At 35.0% G+C, this 21,154-nt stretch overlaps 1 protein-coding gene across 3 annotated transcripts in view; it reads left to right on the top strand.

Moving 5' to 3' along the window:
- The window catches only part of LOC126725244 (probable LRR receptor-like serine/threonine-protein kinase At1g05700), a 61,274-nt gene extending 41,324 nt beyond the window's left edge, over positions 1–19,950 (top strand). Inside the window, exons 1-13 of one of the 3 annotated variants that reach the window (XM_050429813.1) lie at positions 12,371–12,615; positions 12,702–13,245; positions 13,335–13,819; positions 13,944–14,082; positions 14,166–14,237; positions 14,343–14,414; positions 14,483–14,563; positions 14,775–14,950; positions 15,071–15,285; positions 17,556–17,682; positions 17,857–17,919; positions 18,007–18,196; positions 18,967–19,950. In XM_050429813.1, coding sequence (XP_050285770.1) covers positions 12,513–12,615; positions 12,702–13,245; positions 13,335–13,819; positions 13,944–14,082; positions 14,166–14,237; positions 14,343–14,414; positions 14,483–14,563; positions 14,775–14,950; positions 15,071–15,285; positions 17,556–17,682; positions 17,857–17,919; positions 18,007–18,196; positions 18,967–19,372 — 2,673 coding nt within the window. In that variant the 5' untranslated portion in view covers positions 12,371–12,512 and the 3' untranslated portion in view covers positions 19,373–19,950. Of the gene's footprint in view, positions 1–12,370; positions 12,616–12,701; positions 13,246–13,334; positions 13,820–13,943; positions 14,083–14,165; positions 14,238–14,342; positions 14,415–14,482; positions 14,564–14,774; positions 14,951–15,067; positions 15,286–17,555; positions 17,683–17,856; positions 17,920–18,006; positions 18,197–18,966 lie in introns of those variants that run through there. The other 2 variants (XM_050429812.1, XM_050429814.1) reach the window with 2 other exon arrangements.
- Positions 19,951–21,154: the final 1,204 nt, after the last annotated feature.

The raw sequence follows: 21,154 nt of genomic DNA, 5'->3' as shown, positions 1-21,154 counted from the left end.
AAATGTCACATCAACCAATAACTTATTGTTGAACTCATATTTTGAAAATCCAACCGTTGGATCACATTTTCTATATGTTTTTAACATGCATGCCAATTTTCATGCTAATCGGGTGTAATTTCCCATTTGATCTTTAAACTCATCTTTTATGCGTTATTTTAAACTACAAAAACTTGAATTTAAATAATTGATTGATGACATGACTATTAATCTTTGATCACCATGAAATTTTGTAAGCAAGAAAAATATATGAAGATAATGTAATCCAACGGTAGATTTGTCAAAATTCACATTGAATTAAGAAATATAGGGTCGGGTTCAATTTACACTTGATGTAATTCTAAAAAATGTCACATCAACCAATAACTTATTTTTAAACTCATATTTTGAAAATCCAACTGTTGGATCACATTTTCTATATGTTTTTAACATGCATGCCAATTTTCATGCTAATCGGATGTAATTTACCTTTTGATCTTAAACTCATCTTTTATGCGTTATTTTAAACTACAAAAACTTGAATTTAAATAATTGATAAATGACATGACTATTAATCTTCGATCACCATGAAATTTTGTAAGCAAGAAAAATATATGAAGATAATGTAATCCAACGGTAGATTTGTCAAAATTCACATTGAATTAAGAAATATAGGGTTGGGTTCAATTTACACTTGATATAACTCTAAAAAATGTCACATCAACCAATAACTTATTGTTGAACTCATATTTTGAAAATCCAACCGTTGGATCACATTTTCTATATGTTTTTAACATGCATGCCAATTTTCTTGCCAATCGGATGTAATTTACCCTTTGATCTTTAACTTATCTTTTATGCGTTATTTTAAATTACGAAAACTTGAATTTAAACAATTGATTGATGACATGGCTATAAATCTCTGATCACCTTGAAATTTTGTAAGCATGAAAAATATATGAAGATAATGTAATCCAACGGTAGATTTGTCAAAATTCACATTGAATTAAGAAATATAGGGTTGGGTTCAATTTACACTTGATGTAACTCTAAAAAATGTCACATCAACCAATAACTTATTGTTGAACTCATATTTTGAAAATCCAACCGTTGGATCACATTTTCTATATGTTTTTAACATGCATGCCAATTTTCTTGCCAATCGGATGTAATTTACCCTTTGATCTTTAACTTATATTTTATGCGTTATTTTAAACTACGAAAACTTGAATTTAAACAATTGATTGATGACATGGCTATAAATCTCTGATCACCTTGAAATTTTGTAAGCATGAAGAATATATGAAGATAATGTAATCCAACGGTAAATTTGTCAAAATTCACATTGAATTAAGAAATATAGGGTTGGGTTCAAGTTACATTTGATGTAACTCTAAAAAATGTCACACCAACCTATAACTTATTTTTGAATTCATATTTTGAAAATCCAACCATTGGATCACATTTTTTATATGGTCTTAACTTGCATGCCAATTTTCATGCCAGTCGGATGTAATTTACCTTTTGATCTTTTAACTCTTTTTATGCGTTATTTTAAACTACAAAAACTTGAATTTAAACAATTGATTGATGACATTGCTATTAATCTTTGATCACTTTGAAATTTTTTAAGTAAGAAAAATATATGAAGACAATGTAATCTAACAGTAGATTTGTCAAAATTCACATTGAATTAAGAAATATAGGGTTGGGTTCAATTTACACTTGATGTAACTCTAAAAAATGTCACATCAACCAATAACTTATTGTTGAACTCATATATTGAAAATCCAACCGTTGGATCACATTTTCTATATGTTTTTAACATGCATGCCAAGTTTCTTGCCAATCGGATGTAATTTACCCTTTAATCTTTAAACTTATCTTTTATGCGTTATTTTAAACTACGAAAACTTGAATTTAAACAATTGATTGATGACATAGCTATAAATCTCTGATCACCTTAAAATTTTGTAAGCATGAAAAATGTATGAAGATAATGTAATCTAACGGTAGATTTGTCAAAATTCACATCGAATTAAAAAATATAGGGTTGGGTTTAAGTTACATTTGATGTAACTCAAAAAAATGTCACACCAACCAATAACTTATTGTTGAATTCATATTTTGAAAATCCAACCATTGGATCACATTTTCTATATGTTTTTAACATGCATGCCAATTTTCTTGCCAATCGGATGTAATTTACCCTTTGATATTTAAACTCATCTTTTATGTGTTATTTTAAACTACAAAAACTTGAATTTAAATAATTGATTGGTGACATCGCTATTAATCTTTTATCACCTTGAAATTTTTTAAGCATGTATGAAGATAATGTAATCTAACGGTAGATTTGTCAAAATTCACATCAAATTAAGAAATATAAAGTTGGGTTCAAGTTACACTTGATGTAACTCTAAAAAATGTTACACCAACCAATAACTTATTATTGAATTCACATTTTCAAAATCTAACCGTTGGATCACATTTTCTATTTGTTCTTAACATGCATGCCAAGTTTCATGCCAATCAGGTGTAATTTACCATTTGATCTTTAAACTCATCTTTTATGAGTTATTTTAAATTACAAAAACTTGAATTTAAATAATTGATTGATGACATGACTATTTATCTTTGACCACCTTGAAATTTTGTATGCTTGAAAAATATATAAAGATAATTTAATCTAACGGTAGATTTGTCAAAATTTACATTGAATTAAGAAATATAGGGTTGGGTTCAAGTTACACTTGATGTAACTCTAAAAAATATTACACCAACCAATAACTTATTGTTGAATTCATATTTTGAAAATCCAACCGTTGGATCACATTTTATATTTGTTCTGAACATGCATGCCAATTTTCACAAACATGTGGCATGTTACATTCATCACCAACCAAATCATGCAAAGAGGCATACAAAGCACAATCCATGGCAAATAAACACAAGGGGTCAAGGATCACACTTAGGTATTTAAACCACAACAAGTGTACCCGCTCTGATACCAACTGAAAGTTCAAAAACGTGTATAAACACCCTTGAACGTTTAGACCCCCAAAAACAAAATAACCAATTCAAGCTTTATGACAAACAACTAGTGTGCAGAAAATGAACATAAGCTATAAACAGAATTGGAAATCAATCTAAGCCAATTATAAATCACATCCACAGCAGAAAATAAAAGGCAAAGATAAAGGGAAGAGAGATGCAAACACAAGGACAACACACGATGTGTTATCGAAGAGGAAACCGAAGCCCTCGGCGTAAAACCTCTCCGTCGCCCTCCAAGCGGTCAATAATCCACTAGAAAATGTAGTTGGGATACATGAACAGCAATAGACCCTCCAAGCCTAATCTACCCGATGTACCTAAGCCCTCCAAGCTTCTTGCTCCAACGAGGTTGCGCCGAACCTTTTTCTTTTCTAGCTTACCGGATTCCGCTACTAGACCGTAGCATCCGCCATCCTTGGCATCTTCCAATGCTTCCCAAAGCTCCAAAGACACTCAACACTCTGAATGGGTGTGGGTAGTGTTTGGATAGAAATCTCCTCTCAATAGGTATGACAATGAGAGAGGGAATGAGAAGAGACTACAAAGATTTCTCTCTAAGAATGAGTAGCTCTCTCTAATTGGATGGGTGTTTTGAAGAAACCTCTCTTAGGGTTTTTCTTTCTGAATAGCCACGCATATCTTGTGGGAATGAGGGGTATTTATACTGGTGTGAGAATGGAATACGAAGAGTCAGTTTTTCCAAAAACAGGGCTGGCTGGCGACTTGATCTCGCCACTTGACTGAGTTGCGAGTTCAAGTCGCGAGCTAACTTAATGGCCAGTCTGGATTTTTGTCGTGTAGTGCTCCAGGTGGCGTGACTGTTCAGCTCCCCTGCATGCTCTGCACGTGAGCAACTTTTGGCGGCTTGCAAGCCGAGAGCCACCCGCAAGTCCTAGCCGCGAGTCTCTGCTTCACTGCACTGTCTTGAGCATTTCTTCACACTCTCTCACACACTACCCTTACATGATTCCCACCTAAATACAAGGTTTCTAAGTGCTATATTACAAGCAAATTTGTCATGGAATAAAGCCAACACATGGTTGATTAAATTCAACCTTACAATCTCCCCCTTTGGCTATTCCATGACAAAACACCCTAAAACAGACTCTAGACTTAAACGTGAGTTTGGGAATAATGGCAAAACTCACTCACACCTAAATCTAGAAACTGTGTAGCTCTTGAATCATATGAACATGAATCTCCTGAAACACAACAATACACCATGATCATTGTATGCAGAAAAGCATGAAATGCATATGAAGCAAGCAATATGTGATCAAGCAAAGATGGAGTTAAGAAACAAACCATGGCTTGATCAAACAAGCAATCACTACAAGGTAGTGATCACAATGCTCATTCACACTTGGAATGAACACTTGAACATACAAGCTAACAAGAACAATGCAAGTTACTTGTATGCTCAACACTCAACCAATGCATAATACACTAAGTATATGCATCTAGGAAAAATCCTACAAGGGCACAAGAGTGACAGTACATAAACCAAAATGCAGGACATTTAGATTAAAGTACTAATTTCAACATAGCATAAAGGCTGCATTAAGCAAGGTACATATCATAAAGCCTACAAAATATGCATAAAACATAAACCCTAAAAGCTTACAAAAGCACATGGGTACAAACCACAAAATACTGAATATAAACTTAAACAATATAAATTAAAAGTGCTTAAAATTTCTCCCCTTTAAAGTGATGAGAAGCTGTGATGCACTTGGAACATATATACTTGTAACCTGAAACACTTGCACAAAACACATTAGACCCTCAAGATAAAGCAAGTAATAAAGAACAAGTAAAATATAACAAGTATAGAAATGGCTATAATGATCACATAGCAAAGTAAATGATCATCTGAACATGCATTCAATGAAGCATAATAGCATAGGGATATATGCATGTCCAAAGCACAAACATGATGCAATGAGAACAACAAAGCATAACTCAAAGCACCATAAAGCCAACAAGAAAACAAATAGAACAAGGTTTTCTAGTTAACACAATGTCTTCTCCCCCTTGGTATATGCATCTCCCCTATGGAATATCTCTCCCCCTACAAATGTGCATGAGAAATAGAATTTCTCCCCCTAAGGATGTGCACAAGAGTCATATAGAAATGACAAAATACTCCGAAACATTCTCTAGAGTATACTCTCCCCCTTTTTGTCAGGAATAGACAAAGGGTCAAGAAAAAAAAACAAGGGCAAGAGATGAAGGTATGAACAATGTTAATGATGCATGATGGGTGCAAGATGAATGAGAAAATGAAGCTCAAACCTAAGACAAAGTAACATGCTACAAAGCATAAGGTAAGCATGACATGCTAGGATGAAGAAATAAGGTAAAGACCAATGCATGACAAGGGTAACAAACGTGTGTGCAAGAGGTGGCTAAGTGCAATGCATGACCAATGCATGAAAAATGCACATGTGGGGCAAAGTGTGCAAAATACACAACTAATGAACCAAACATGTTCCTAATGAGGAAACATGAGAAACCCCAAAGTTTGGTACTCATCGGAGTCCAAACAAGCTAGAAAATGTCTAAGAGGCATTTTATCAAACACCTAGCATGCACACTATGAACAATAATGTGAAACAATGCTTGAACATCATGAAATCCACCCTTAATACATGTTCTTTCTGCCACAAGGGGCCAACATCCAATGCATAACAACAAAAGAAACCAATCCCATAAAGAAATTTGACAAAAATTAAGTTTTCCCAACCCCAATGATAAAAATCCCAACCAAGAGCACAAAACTCTCCAAAATATAATCCAAGGATCAAAAATAATGAAAAGAATTTATAATTACCTTAGAAATGTTAATGGAATGAAAAACCATTCAAATTGGTTGGATTTTGATGTAAAAATATTGAAAGAGGGGTTTTAAAGAGGATGGGAGAGGTTAAAAACAAGTTTCCCACAAAAAGCCCATTAAAAAGCTGTTTCTGGGCGATTCGCGACTGGGCGAGTCGCGAGGTTTAGTCGCGAGCAAGCCGCGAGCCGCGAGTTTCAGCCGCGAGCCGCGAGTTTCAGTCGGGAAAATTTTCGCGAGTCGCGAGTGAGCCGCCAAAAGCTTCTGGATGAACTCGCGACTGGGGTTTCGCGACTGGCGAGTCGCCAGCTGAGCCGCGAAAAACTCTGACACCTGTTTTTCAATTCAGAACATGTTTAAACATTGAAAAACAAAGTAAGCACTAAACATGAACTCAAAGAGTGATAAAAATCACTTCCAAAAACATATAAAATGATCAAAAATCTTTTTGGATTGAACCATATATGATTGAGCACACACACATCACATTTAGGCAAGTACAATCTAACAAATGAATAAGACATTCATTGAACATTAGGCATGTGTGTTGTGTGTGTGTGTATCAAATGTGGAATAGTCCTTAGTCTAGAGTGAAGTTTCAATGATCAATTCAATCAAGTCATACACAACTAGTGCTAAGTCAAGTGGTCTATCTCAATTATAGAAATGAACATATATGACCTCCCACAAGAAAATGATTACATATGATGAAGCTTTTCATTTAGCTTCTTTACAATTCATAACATTTGATCATTTTGAATCAAAACATCTCATTTTGAGATCGATGCCTGAAATTTGTGATATTTCAATTTGACGAACAAGCCTTTGACTTTTTGGGCATCATACAATTTCATTTAAGTCGCTTTCCCTTTTTCCTAGTCGAATACTAGTATTTGCGACGGCTTTTGCAGCTCATTATCTCTTTTCATTTTGAGATTTACATTTATTGAGCTCTTTAAGCAATAAAAATAAAAGAGTGGGAAGAGATATAAGCACAAGTCTACGCAAGTATCAAAACCAACATGACTATTGACTAATCATTCATGACAAGCTTGAAGATCGATTTACAACAATCACACAAAGATGTCAAGATTTTTCCCACAAAGATATAAATGCAAAAATAACAAGCTAAGCTCGAAAATGCACAAAGCCATTTGTACAAAGGTACAAGGCCAAACTCACATGTGATATGTGCTCAAACAAATACGATCAAACTTTTTGAATTTTTCACTTTTTATGTGGTTTTGGATTTTTACTCACACAAAATAGAAACATAAAAGTAAGATAAAAAACGAAACAATGCATACAAATAAATGCAAGATGCACAAAATGCATGAAGATATGACATTTAATGCATGAAGGGTCCTACAAAGATCGAAAGAATTAGATCAAGGACCAAAAGAACAAAAACTCAACCATAGGAACCCTTCCTCATCCAAACGGAACGATTGTTTGGAATGAGTGTCTCAAGAGAAGCGAGACGAGGGTTGGAAGAATGAGAACCGGAGATGCACATAGTCAAGGAGTTAAGAGTATTAAACATTTTCTTTAACAACATGCTATTTTCACTCAAATCCAGTTTACTCTTTTTAGCACAACTTCCAAAAAGCTCAAGTTTCTCTTTTCTTTTGATTCTCTTAAGAGCTTGAAACTTAGAGCAATGAGGTCTTAGATGACCAAAGGCACCACAATGGTGACAAACAATGTGTTTAGGTCCACTAGGCTTTTTGGGAATGGATCTAGCAACATGGTTTTGTTCCCTCTTCAACTTATGACATTGAGGTCTTATATGACCAATCACACCACAATGGTGGCAAGTTGGAACAAACTTAGATCCATCCAAAGCCTTAGGTTGAGACCTAAACGAAGGTTTTGACTTAACAGCCTTTCTCTCCACCTTTTGATTTCTTTTATGTGGAGGAATGTACACCGATTTGTCCTTTAAGGTAGAACACACACTAGGTACAAAATCGGGTACCACAATATGATTGCAACAAATATTATCATCCATTTTATTAATGGGTTCAGCAATCAAACACTTGGCATGCATCTTAAGAGATTCATTTTCACATTTAAGATCATCAACAAGTTTGTTAGACAAAACAAGTTTAGCATCCAAGTCCATATTCAAACATTCAAACTCTTTCAGCTTTTCAAGAGAAATTTCAGCAAGTTTTTTATATTTCTCAACCAATTTGTTGGATTCATTGAGCTTAGCAATCAAATCATCATTTTCACAAAATAACTTGCTCAAATTCTTTTGAAACTTCTTAGCATTTTTCTTCAAGAGTTTGTCAACAACACCCATGGATTCAAATAACATGTCATCACACTTATGAGGATTAACACTCATAGAGGCATTTTCACAAACATGTGGCATGTTACATTCATCACCAACCAAATCATGCAAAGAGGCATACAAAGCACAATCCATGGCAAATAAACACAAGGGGTCAAGGATCACACTTAGGTATTTAAACCACAACAAGTGTACCCGCTCTGATACCAACTGAAAGTTCAAAAACGTGTATAAACACCCTTGAACATTTAGACCCCCAAAAACAAAATAACCAATTCAAGCTTTATGACAAACAACTAGTGTGCGGAAAATGAACATAAGCTATAAACAGAATTGGAAATCAATCTAAGCCAATTATAAATCACATCCACAGCAGAAAATAAAAGGCAAAGATAAAGGGAAGAGAGATGCAAACACAAGGACAACACACGATGTGTTATCGAAGAGGAAACCGAAGCCCTCGGCGTAAAACCTCTCCGCCGCCCTCCAAGCAGTCAATAATCCACTAGAAAATGTAGTTGGGATACATGAACAGCAATAGACCCTCCAAGCCTAATCTACCCGATGTACCTAAGCCCTCCAAGCTTCTTGCTCCAACGAGGTTGCGCCGAACCTTTTTCTTTTCTAGCTTACCGGATTCCGCTACTAGACCGTAGCATCCGCCATCCTTGGCATCTTCCAATGCTTCCCAAAGCTCCAAAGACACTCAACACTCTGAATGGGTGTGGGTAGTGTTTGGATAGAAATCTCCTCTCAATAGGTATGACAATGAAAGAGGGAATGAGAAGAGACTACAAAGATTTCTCTCTAAGAATGAGTAGCTCTCTCTAATTGGGTGGGTGTTTTGAAGAAACCTCTCTTAGGGTTTTTCTTTCTGAATAGCCACGCATATCTTGTGGGAATGAGGGGTATTTATACTGGTGTGAGAATGGAATATGAAGAGTCAGTTTTTCCAAAAACAGGGCTGGCTGGCGACTTGATCTCGCCACTTGACTGAGTTGCGAGTTCAAGTCGCGAGCTAACTTAATGGCCAGTCTGGATTTTTGTCGTGTAGTGCTCCAGGTGGCGTGACTGTTCAGCTCCCCTGCATGCTCTGCACGTGAGCAACTTTTGGCGGCTTGCAAGCCGCGAGCCACCCGCGAGTCCTAGCCGCGAGTCTCTGCTTCAATGCACTGTCTTGAGCATTTCTTCACACTCTCTCACACACTACCCTTACATGATTCCCACCTAAATACAAGGTTTCTAAGTGCTATATTACAAGCAAATTTGTCATGGAATAAAGCCAACACATGGTTGATTAAATTCAACCTTACACGTAGTTTTGAATTCATATTTTGAAAATCTAACCGTTGGATCACATATTCTATATGTTCTTAACATGCATGCCAATTTTCAAGCCAATCGGGTGTAATTTACTATTTGATCTTTAAACTCATCTTTTATGCATTATTTTAAATTACAAAAACTTGAATTTAAACAATTGATTGATGATATGACTATTAATTTTTTATCACCTTGAAATTTTGTATGCTTGAAAAATATATGAAGATAATGTAATCTAATGGTAGATTTGTCAAAATTCACATCGAATTAAGAAATATAGCGTTGGGTTCAAATTACACTTGATGTAACTCTAAAAAATGTTACACCAACCAATAACTTATTGTTGAATTCAAATTTTGAAAATCCAACCGTTGGATCACATTTTTTATATGTTCTTAACATGCATGCCAATTTTCATGTCAATCGGGTATAATTTATTATTTGATCTTTAAGTGGGAAGGCAAAAAAATAGAGGGAAATTTAAATGTCTATTGCGGCGGTCCAACCCGCCGCAAAAAGGAGTACATATATTGACCCGCCGCTGTAGTACGCCGCAAAAAGGATACATATTGCGGCGGGTCAATGACTCGCCGCTATTTCTAAGTTTAATGCCACTAAAACAGGTCTATTGCGGCGGGTCATTGGCCCGCCGCTGTAGTGCGCCGCAAAATACTAGAGCTATTGCGGCGGGCATATAGAACGCCGCAATAGATCTCATGTAAAATGCGCCGCAATAGGCGACATATAGCGGCGGTTTTCGCACCCGCCGCAATAGGTCCGCCGCAATTGCTCAGTTTTCTTGTAGTGGTGCCTTGAGGTGAACCGGCCCAAATCAATTTATCAGAACCTCTGCTTGTGATAGAAGTAGGAGTTGCTTGGCCGACTTGCTATAACTAAAAATCCTGAGAAAATTCATGTAATTTATTGGGTTAATTCCATGCTTGAAAGAGGGGATGTTAAGAATATTGTGGGTCCGAGGTTAGAAGGAGACATTGACATTATTTCTGTTTGGAAAGCATTAGAAGTGGCAATGGTTTGTGTATCTCCCACTTCCATCCAAAGGCCAACCATGACTGATGTAGATGGAATTAAAGCAATGTTTGGTAATGGAATTGACTCGGAAGCATGAGGGTTTTGAGATTGATTCAGACCAAATTACTGGAATGAACCATGTGCATACTGGACAAACTCCCTTGGCAAGGTAGTAACTATAGCAAATATACAGAATCCCACTTGGACCTTTTCTTAAGAAGTGTCTGCAATATGTGCATCACATTGCCCCTCTTTGTGTGGTTTGTATTCAAGGTTGGATCCCTTCAATATACACTTAGAAAAGAAATAAAAGGCAGTTGTTGTGTGGGGGGAATATAAAAGTTGTTCATGTGTGCTGTATAAAGATTTCGTATTTTATATATTGCAAATGCGAAGTTGGAAGAAAATATAATGTCAAAATTTTTAAGCAAGAAAGACACGGACAAGTATGAAATATTATATGATATTTAACATCTTTGTTAAAATTGGCTGGGTCCTACATATGACTTGTGAGAAGGCATCATAGATTCGATCAAGAATCATGGCTAATTTCATTCTTGTGCATTCAATTGAATGTTTTAATGCCAAAAATACTAAAATCCCTAATTCAGCGTAGAACCCTAACCCTAAAATTCCAATTATTTAATAAATCATTCAGAAATAATAGTATTGTCAAATTGAGGGTTTCAATAATCAATTAGAGGTCTCAAATAAATTTTTAAATAATCAATTTTAAGAATTTAAGTAGGAATATCAAAACCCCTGAATTAAGCCTGACACATAAACCCTAACGTTACAATCTCTCAAATTGTTACCAAAACTTTGAGATTACATAAATTTAGCCTCAAAATTAAAAACAATGATCTGGATTACACACCAAGGAATTACAATTGAGTCAAATAGCAACAAAACCTATATCACGAATTAGAATGCGAGCCATACCCTAAGCAGTGAGCAAAATCTCTTTGGGTAAGGTTCAGCATCCAATTGCGGTAATTTTCTGCTGTTCTTTTCTTACTTATCATTGCGCTTTGCCGCTTTGTAAGTAACCACATTATTATGAGTTAAAATTTTGTAGCTGTAATGATCTTAATGGACTCTCTAAATATAATATAAATGTTGCATTTGAATGCCTAACTTGGGGTTCACATTGGATTTTTGAATCATTGATGGTATACTTATAAAATGGCATTATTAATAGAGACTTGAATGTGCAATATATATAATAATAATAAAAATTGTCAACTAAATTATGAACTCAAAAATATGCAACTGTCAGTTTTGTGAGTAAGCGAGACTTCAAACAAATTGTGGTCCATTGGATATTTTGAATGAATGATAGCGCCCGGCCATATGGATTATATAACAAAACGCTGACATTCGATAATTTCATGCCATGCAAGTTGCTATTCCATCTATTACTAAATAATTCTCAAAGCATATATGACTAGTTGAAATCAAATTTCTTATTTACCTAATTAGCCAGGTGGAAGGACTGAAGTACAATTTTCTATTTTTATTACTTCTTAAATACTATTCTTTCTGCAACATGATTGTTTTAAATGGAAAATATTCCTCGAAAACATTATCTAGGATTCCATTTATACATCTTGATGGACATGTCTTAACAATCAAGGGTGGAAGTCTGAAAACAAAGTCTGCTACTTTTCTTACTCAGCCGTCTATACTTTCAAACAGCTCCTAGCATTTGTTTGGCTGTCAACACCATGGACTAGATACTAAAAAAATTGCCTTCACTGTCATGGACTTTTAGTTCAAGTATTTTAGAGACAATGCCAACGAATTGATTCGAAAGGAAAGAATTTTTTTGAGGGTAAAGAAATGGTTGTCTTCGTGCCATGGTGTATCATTCTTCGCCACGGAAGAAAATGACCCGGTTGCTCAAATGCTTTATAGGATTGACTTTCGGATTATCAACTTGGAGCAAGGCATTATTTATAGGATTGGAATCTGTAAAGGAACGCCATGGAATCTAAGGTGCTGAAAATGGCGAAGCATTTTCTATTTGCAATAATACTTCATGGTGCTTTTGCCCTCACAGTCCTCGTTCATTCCCAGGATCAATTAGGTTAATTTGACAATCTAAATATTTTGAGCACCACTATATTTCAATTGTATCACTCAAACCATAGTGCTAACCCTTTTCTATTTCAGGCTTCATCAGCATCGACTGTGGGATACCAGATGGCTCAAGCTATAAAGATGGAATAACAGATATATACTACACTTCAGACTCAAGCTTCACAGAGACAGGTGCAAATGGGAATATTTTACCCCAATACAGGAGCAATAATCCTGAACAACAGTTGTGGACTGTCCGCAGTTTTCCTGAAGGAGCCAAAAACTGCTACACCTTAAGACCTTCACCAGGCAAAGACAGGAACTATTTGATCCGAGCGAGTTTCATGTATGGGAACTATGACGGCAAAGGCCAAACCCCAACATTTGATTTGTATCTTGGAGTAAACAGGTGGGATACAGTTGCAGTGTCAGATGCATCAAGTACAATATCCAAGGAAATTATTCATTTGTCCTCATCAGAAGACATCTATGTTTGTCTTGTAAACACAGGCTATGGGACCCCTTTCATATCAGTATTAGAGCTAAGACCTTTGCCGAACAATACCTACATACCTAAATCAGGATCGCTGGAGCTCTTTGATCGGGCGAATTGCGGCTTAGTCAATCAAACTTACAGGTAAGCCATTTAGATTTAGCATCCTTCTGGTAAGACTTAGTGCAGTCATTTTCAATCAAATGGGCTCACATAACATTCGTTCCTATCAGGTACAAAGATGATGTTATTGACCGCATATGGTCACCCTTTGGCACAAGTCTGTGGAGAAACATTAGTACCATTCAAACGGTTGATTCAAGCTACAATTCTTTCCAATTACCATCAGTTGTCATGAGTACTGCAGTCACGCCATTAACTACAAATGATTCCATAGGCTTGTATTGGTCTCCCGACAATGCAACCTCCCAATATTATTTTTACATGCACTTTGCTGAAATTGAAAAGCTTCAAGCAAATCAGTCTAGAGAATTCAACATCTTTCTGAATGGGAAGTCGTGGTATAAAGCTCTTTCTCCAAGTTACTTGGTCGCTACTACAATATTCAGCCCAACATACAGAACAAAACCAGACAATGAAACTTATTTTCAGATTTGGATCAATAAAACCGAGACTTCAACCCTTCCACCCCTTCTCAACGCTATCGAGATTTACACAGTGAATCAGCTTTTACAAGCACAAACAGACCAAAAAGATGGTAAGTTCTTATCACGTGAATCATTATTGATACTTATACATTGAAGTAGCTTTGCTAATGTTCATTACACCACATTAGTTTTCGTAACTTCTTTCATCTGATTTGACACCTATGATACAACTAGTTGATTCTATCAAGAATATCAAGTCAATGTATCGAATAAAGAGAAACTGGCAAGGAGATCCTTGTGCCCCTAGAGATTACTCGTGGGACGGTCTTAATTGCAGCTACAGTAATTTTGATCCACCCGGCATCATATCCTTGTAAGTTTATGCCTTCTAAATGAATCATATATCCTAACCTTTCAGTCAGATTCCATACCTCAATTTATTGATCATGCAATTAGGAACTTGTCCTCAAGCGGATTGACAGGGAAGATAGCTCCTTTCATTTCAAATCTCACAATGATGCAGTATTTGTAAGTATTTTGTATGAATCCAAAAATGTCAATATTTTTCTTATTAAAATGGAGTAGCACCTTTTTTTTGTGATTAATATTTAATATGATAGTTTTTTATTTCAGAGATCTATCAAACAATAGCTTAAATGGAACTGTTCCAATTTTTCTGTCACAGTTGCAACTCTTGCGAGTTCTGTAAGTTACTCAGAATTTGAGTTTCTATTAGTAAAAATATAGAAATCATACTTTCTCTCATTTTACAGAAACCTACAAAATAACAACCTCTCAGGGTCCATTCCTATGGAACTCATTGAAAAATCAAATAAGGGATCGCTTTTGCTCAGGTCTGCTATTTACTCACAAAATTATCATTGTTTCTGTTTTCCTCAGTTTTGCGTCATTACCAAATTTTTTTTCTTCAAAGTAGTACTATATATCATATATCTAAACTCTAGGGCCAAAATTTAGAGTTCCATATAGCTACTATTAGTATAAGATAATAGATTACGAGGTATCAGCTGCAGTTTCAAGTTTTACATACATTGTTGATGCTAGTGTCGGAGGAAATCCAAATCTTGCTAGTAATGGAGGAAATCCAAATCCTTGTGTGTTGAGTCCTTGCCAAAAGAAAAAGAATATTGTTATTCCAGCAGCAGCAGCAATTGTCGGATTGGTCATCCTCTTATTATGCGGGCTTGCTCTCTTATGGCATCTTAAAAGGAGGAAGAAAGGTAGAAATAGAATAACTCTTTACACATTTTAGATCTCAAAAATATCAAATTTTGTGTGAATGCAAATGAATTTGTTGACAAGGATATCATTTGCTTCAATAAATTGTCATACCTTAGCAGATGTGCCTGCATCCAATGAACAAGGTGGGGTGTTAGAATCCAAGAAACAGAAGTTCACATACTCAGAGGTCCTGAACATTACCAAAAATTTTGCAAGCGTTACTGGGAAAGGAGGCTTTGGAACAGTTTATCATGGCTACTTAGACGGTTTTCAAGTTGCTGTGAAGATGCTTTCACCATCATCAGTTCAAGGGTATAATGAATTTCTGGCGGAGGTAGGTAACAACTATTTTAACAGTGAGACTGATAGTCACAATAGCCAGTGTTTTAGGCTGATATTAATCACCTTTAGAGAGAACTGAAGCAAGAGATCGAATGGTGTAATTAGGCCCGACGGCTTACATAAAACTCCTTAATGGTTATATATTTATTATACTAAACTATATACTACAATAAACCCAATGTAGAGTATATATGGGATTATATTTGGCTTTGTTTGTTCACTTTAAAACCATGGTAGCTCATGCAAATATATTATAACATCTCCTCAAGCTCATGTAGGGGAGTAATATTGAAAAAAGTATAGTTTGGAAAGAATGTAAAGGCCAATCGAGTGAATTGAAGCCCACCAAGAAAAGATTGAAAATTTGTCAAAGAGAAAGAAATCTGTGAAGGGCATGATGCACATGAAAAATGTGGAGAGACCTCTGTGGAAAATTTTCTCCAACACGTGTACTTTATGGAGCATGGACCTATATGGAACTTAGATAGTAACTCAAGCATGCCACTAGGATGAAACTGGCACAAGAGTGCTCCATTCACACGTGAGATACATGTAGGATGTCTTTAGAGTACAAAGTGGTGCATGCATCCACAAGGGAGCATATGATTAGGATTGAAATGGTCCATAAGGATGTTTGCAATCCTTAAACAACAATTCTGAGAGGACCTGAATGCATATACAAGGAGTCTAGGTATAGATGGGATCACGATCAACTAGATCTTGAGTGTGAACTCTAATGTTGACAAGGAATCGACAACAAAAGTTGATGAGGAGTAGACATTGTTGCTCTAGTACCATATTGAAATAGAAAGAAAGAAAAAAAATAAAATGATGTAGGAGAAGAAAGCTATAGGGAGAAGAACAAGCAATAGAATTAGCTTAGTTTGACCTCATGGCCTAAGTCTACAACTAAAAGTTCCAACGGTTGTATATTTATTATAATGAACCAGTAAGTTACCTGTGCATCATAATGTTGTAATGTTGTTTGTAAAATAGTTTTGGAGAATGTTGTATATGTATCATAACAATTATTATAACAAAATTGTTATAGGACTTTATAAATTGCATAACATATCTATTATAATTATTCAATTGAAGTAATGAGAAATAATATATATATTTTTTAAACAATTGGAGAAATATTGTAGAATAAAGGTTGATATAGAATGTACATTTCTTTCTCCTTAATTCTAAAACAAAATACACATTCCAAACAGTTACAGTCAACCACATCATTTACAAAACTCACAATTTTACAACGTTTGACCTTAACATCAAAATTGTAATTGCCATTGTCACTCAATATAAAATGCAAGCCCAAGCCCCCCCTCCTTGGTTGTAGTCAACTCATATGAGTTAGGATTAGAGCTGGGTAGGTGTCATCGAAAAATTGAAGATAAATGACATTATTTTTTGTCTATGTATATTTGACATGATATGAAGTGAAGGGCTATAGATAGGTATATATAAAGGGTTAAAAGTACAAGAGGTGAAAATGATGAATTAAAATGCAAAAAGTTTTGTGTGCAAGTGTGAGGGATGAAAAATCTTGATACATTGAATTAGATACAAAGAATATTAAAAAAATAATAATAATAGAAAAGTCTTGAAATATTGAACCAATTGAAACAAAAAGTCAATATTTAATTTTTTTTTTCTTAGTAACAAAACCATATTGATAGTCTATTTTAGGGTTATCATGGTTTTGTAATTTTTTTTCTTTGTAATACAACCCTAAACCATATTAGACTTAGCATGATAACCCTAAAAACATAGTAGGCCATTGTATTACAAAACCATGATAGTCTATTATATTCTACAAAATCATGATCTAAAGATTTATCATTATATTTTAATATATACTAACAATAACGATTTTTTCTTTTGAAAAAAAACAAAAACAAAAACTTGAACTAGAATGTGACCTTATTTGTATTAGAAACTTACATGACATCTCTTTTGATTTCACATCATACATATGAACTAAGATGTGACCTTATCCTACAGTCCAATTTTCTTACAAGAGTTCATCACAAAAACTAAACTTCTTTTGTTGGATATTTCCATGAAAGCGCCAATATGGGGCTCCTCTATGAGTATTTACAATTATATTATAATTTATATTAACAATGATAATTTTTTTCTTTTAAAAAAACAAAAAATAAAACTTGAGATCACTTTTGCTTATTTGTATAGAAACTTACATGACATCTTTTGATTTCACATCATACATATGAACTAAGATGCGACCTTACTCTACAGGCCAATTTTCTCACAAGAGTTCATCACAAAAACATAACTTCTTTTGTTGGATATTGCCATGAAAACACCAATATGGGGCTAGTCTATGAGTATATGGCAAACGGAAACTTGGCACTGCATCTATCAGGTATTGATCATGCTAAAAATCTTTGACTATAAAAATATTTAGTTTCTGCCAACTTGCAAGTTAATCAAAGTGTAAATATATAGTTGGATATTTTTTTTCCCTTACAATATTCATCGTAGTTCAGCGACTTTTCTTTCATGAGTCATGACCACATGATTTACATTGTGGATGCAGATAAAAATGCAAGTTTCTTGAGTTGGGAAACTAGACTCAGAATAGCGATGGACTCAGCACAAGGTAAGCAAGTACATATTTCACCTCTCTCTCTCTCTCTCTCTCTCTCCACTGAACTATTGTTTCTGAAATTGGGTTTCAATTGTCCAGGATTAGAGTATTTGCACAATGGCTGCAAGCCACCAATTATTCACCGGGATGTGAAGTCTACAAACATCTTATTGGATGAAAATTTCCAGGCCAAACTCGCTGATTTAGGTCTGTCTAGAGTTTTCCCTGGCGAAGGTGGAACTCATGTCTCAACAAAAGTTGTTGGCACCCCAGGGTACCTTGACCCTGAGTAAGTATTTGCATTCCATAATTTTGATGGATACTAAAATTTCTTTCTTTTTCGCCTGGCATGTTTTGTCACACCTCTAACCGACGTACACAATGAATAAGCTAGCCATGCAAATAAGTTTTCACTTTTACAATTACAAGTATAAAAAGCCTTTCTCAAGAGAAGGTTAATATTTAAGCTCAAATATTATTAATCAAATAAAAATCAAAACAAAGCTTAAATAATTCATATTCCAAATTGTTAAATCAATTTTTGCAAGAAAGACTAACAATTTTTATAAATGAAATATTTATTTCTAACAACTTTTATACTAATTACAGAAAAGTTCACTTACCTCATACAATGCATACTCAAATACTCTGAAACTTTTGTAGAATTCTCCAAACTTAACCTAAAAGCAATCAACTTAATTACTTAAAGTCCCCTGAATAATATACGTGGTTATTCTAAGATATTTTTGGTGATATACAACCATTCCTAAACTCCCCAAAACACCCATTATTATTAAATCCTTTAATTTCTTTTCTTTTCTTTTTCCTTTGATCCTAGTATTATAGTTTTTTTAACAAGATTCTAACAGTTTGAGCAAAGTAAATAGAGAAGATAGATTAGTTAAACGCACATTTTGGTTAGAGATACTAATATTTTTAAGTTTACAGATTGTCATAGAATTTAAATTACGAAACTAAGCATAACCATGGAATTACGTGATTTAGTTACCTGGTTCTCTTTGTGTTTGGTATAGAATGAGTTATGTCTTTGGCTTACAGGTACTATGCATCAAACTGGTTGAATGAGAAGAGTGATGTTTTTAGCTTTGGTGTTGTTCTATTGGAAATAATCACAGGCCGACCTGCAATTTCTATAAATCCTGAGAAAGTTCATTTAATTAAATGGGTTAGTTCCATGGTTGAAAGAGGGGATGTTAAGAATATTGTGGATCCAAGGTTAGATGGAGACCCCGATATTAATTCTGTTTGGAAAGCAATAGAAGTGGCAATGATTTGTGTATCTCCCACTTCCATTGAAAGGCCAACCATGACTTATGTAGTGATGGAGTTAAAGCAATGCTTGGCAATGGAATTGGCTCGAGGGCATGAGGGGTTTGAGACTGATTCAAACCAAATTAGTGGAATTAACTATGTGCATACTGGACAGACACCCTTGGCAAGGTAGTAACTAACAAATATACAAAATCTCACTTGGACCTTTTCCAAAAAGGTGTCTGCAATATGTGCATAAAAATAAAAGGCAACCTGTTATCACATAAACATTGCCCCCCTTTGTGTGGTTTGTGTTCAAGGTTGGCTCCGTTCTTTATTTACGCTTAGAAAAGATATAAGAGGCAGTTGTTTTGTTGGTGGAATATAAAAGTTGTTCATGCATGCTGTATGAAGATTTCATATTGTGATTGAAGGAGATGCAATTAAAGCAGAAGCAGCTGCCATTGTTCGGGCTCTAAATCTTGCTATTGGTGAAAAATTCCAAGATATTGTGATTGAAGGAGATGCAAAACTCTGCTTTGATGCACTTAATGGGGATGTCCAGAACTGTCACTAGAATGCAAAGACCTTGCTATCTAATGCTGTGGATAGCTCAAGGGTTATTTTGCTAACTGTTGTTTTTGTTGGGTTAAGAGAGTCTGTAATGCTATAGCTTATGCTCTAGTTAAGATTGTTTATCCCCTTTTTTCATATTCTCAAGCGTAATAATTAATTCTCTACCTTCTTGTGTGTGGGAAGCTTGGAAAGAGACATGTTGCTTGTAAATTCTATTTCTTTGACTGGTTAATGAAATGGAATGTCTGTTTATAAAAATTAAAATTAAAATTAAAAAGTTCTATTTCTTTGACTGGTTAATGAAATGGAATGTTTGTTTATAAAAATAAAAATAAAAATTAAAAAAATATTTCATGTTTAAATCATGATTTTCAAACTCGAACCGTTCACAGAACCGATAAGGGGAGAAATTCAAGATTTTTAAGGTCAGACTGAGGATCGATCGAGGTCGAACCGCGATAATATCATAATTACCTTATTAATTAATTAAATACAAATAGTGATATTATATTTATAAAATTATATATATGGGGAAAATTAAATGATTTTGAAGCATATTGTAAAGAAATTTAATAAAAGTAAAATAATAAAGCATGAAAAAATACTTTAAAAGTTATAATTAATTTTTGAAGTATAAAAGTATGGATATATTTATATACTCCCTTTTAGAGATGGCTAATTAAAATATATAATATAATAAAATATTATGAATATTAGTTATTGTAGGGGCGATTTTTAGGGCCCAGGGCCAACAAGTAAGTGGTTCTAGCCCAAAAGTCCCTAGACAATGAATTTGTAGAGAGCGGGTTACAGAACTAGGGCTGGACGAAGTGAATGTCAGTTAGATGTATGCCATGCAACAGTCTGAACGTGAGAATATTCCATTTATGTTCACAGGATATCGATCCGAGAAGACATATAAGTGCACATCTTGCTCTGGTTACAGACTACAGAATTCTTTCACCTCTCTCTCTCTCTCTTTTCTCTCTCAATTCTCCGATCCCCTCTGCATGAGGATCTCCTTCTCTTATATAGCCTCCTTCATTTGATAAGGACCTTACACTTGTTAATTATCTGGACCTTCACTTGAGTGCCTGTCCCATCGGATATCCACCTTATCTTTCTGTGAGTTGCACTGGCCAATGTAACACTGTTCGCCTATCTTCTCCACATTAATGCGGCTGAAAAAGTAGCTTTCTTACATTTAATGCGACAGTTGTGGCTTCTCTTTGGACGTCTTACCTTTTCCTCTTTCCTGCTGTGTGTGACTCATCCTACTACCCACGTTTGTCTGGGATGGCTCTTCACTGTGGAGGGGGCGCACATTGGGCCCATATTTGTGTGTCCGAGGAGACATTCCTCCTCGGACGTCTTTTAAAACAAACTGGGCTCCACAAGA

Source organism: Quercus robur, chromosome 5, assembly GCF_932294415.1.
Source record: "Quercus robur chromosome 5, dhQueRobu3.1, whole genome shotgun sequence".
NCBI classification, from domain to species: Eukaryota; Viridiplantae; Streptophyta; class Magnoliopsida; order Fagales; family Fagaceae; genus Quercus; species Quercus robur.
The sequence above is the reverse complement of the archived record's forward strand: the minus strand, read 5'-3'. Positions and strand labels throughout refer to the sequence as shown.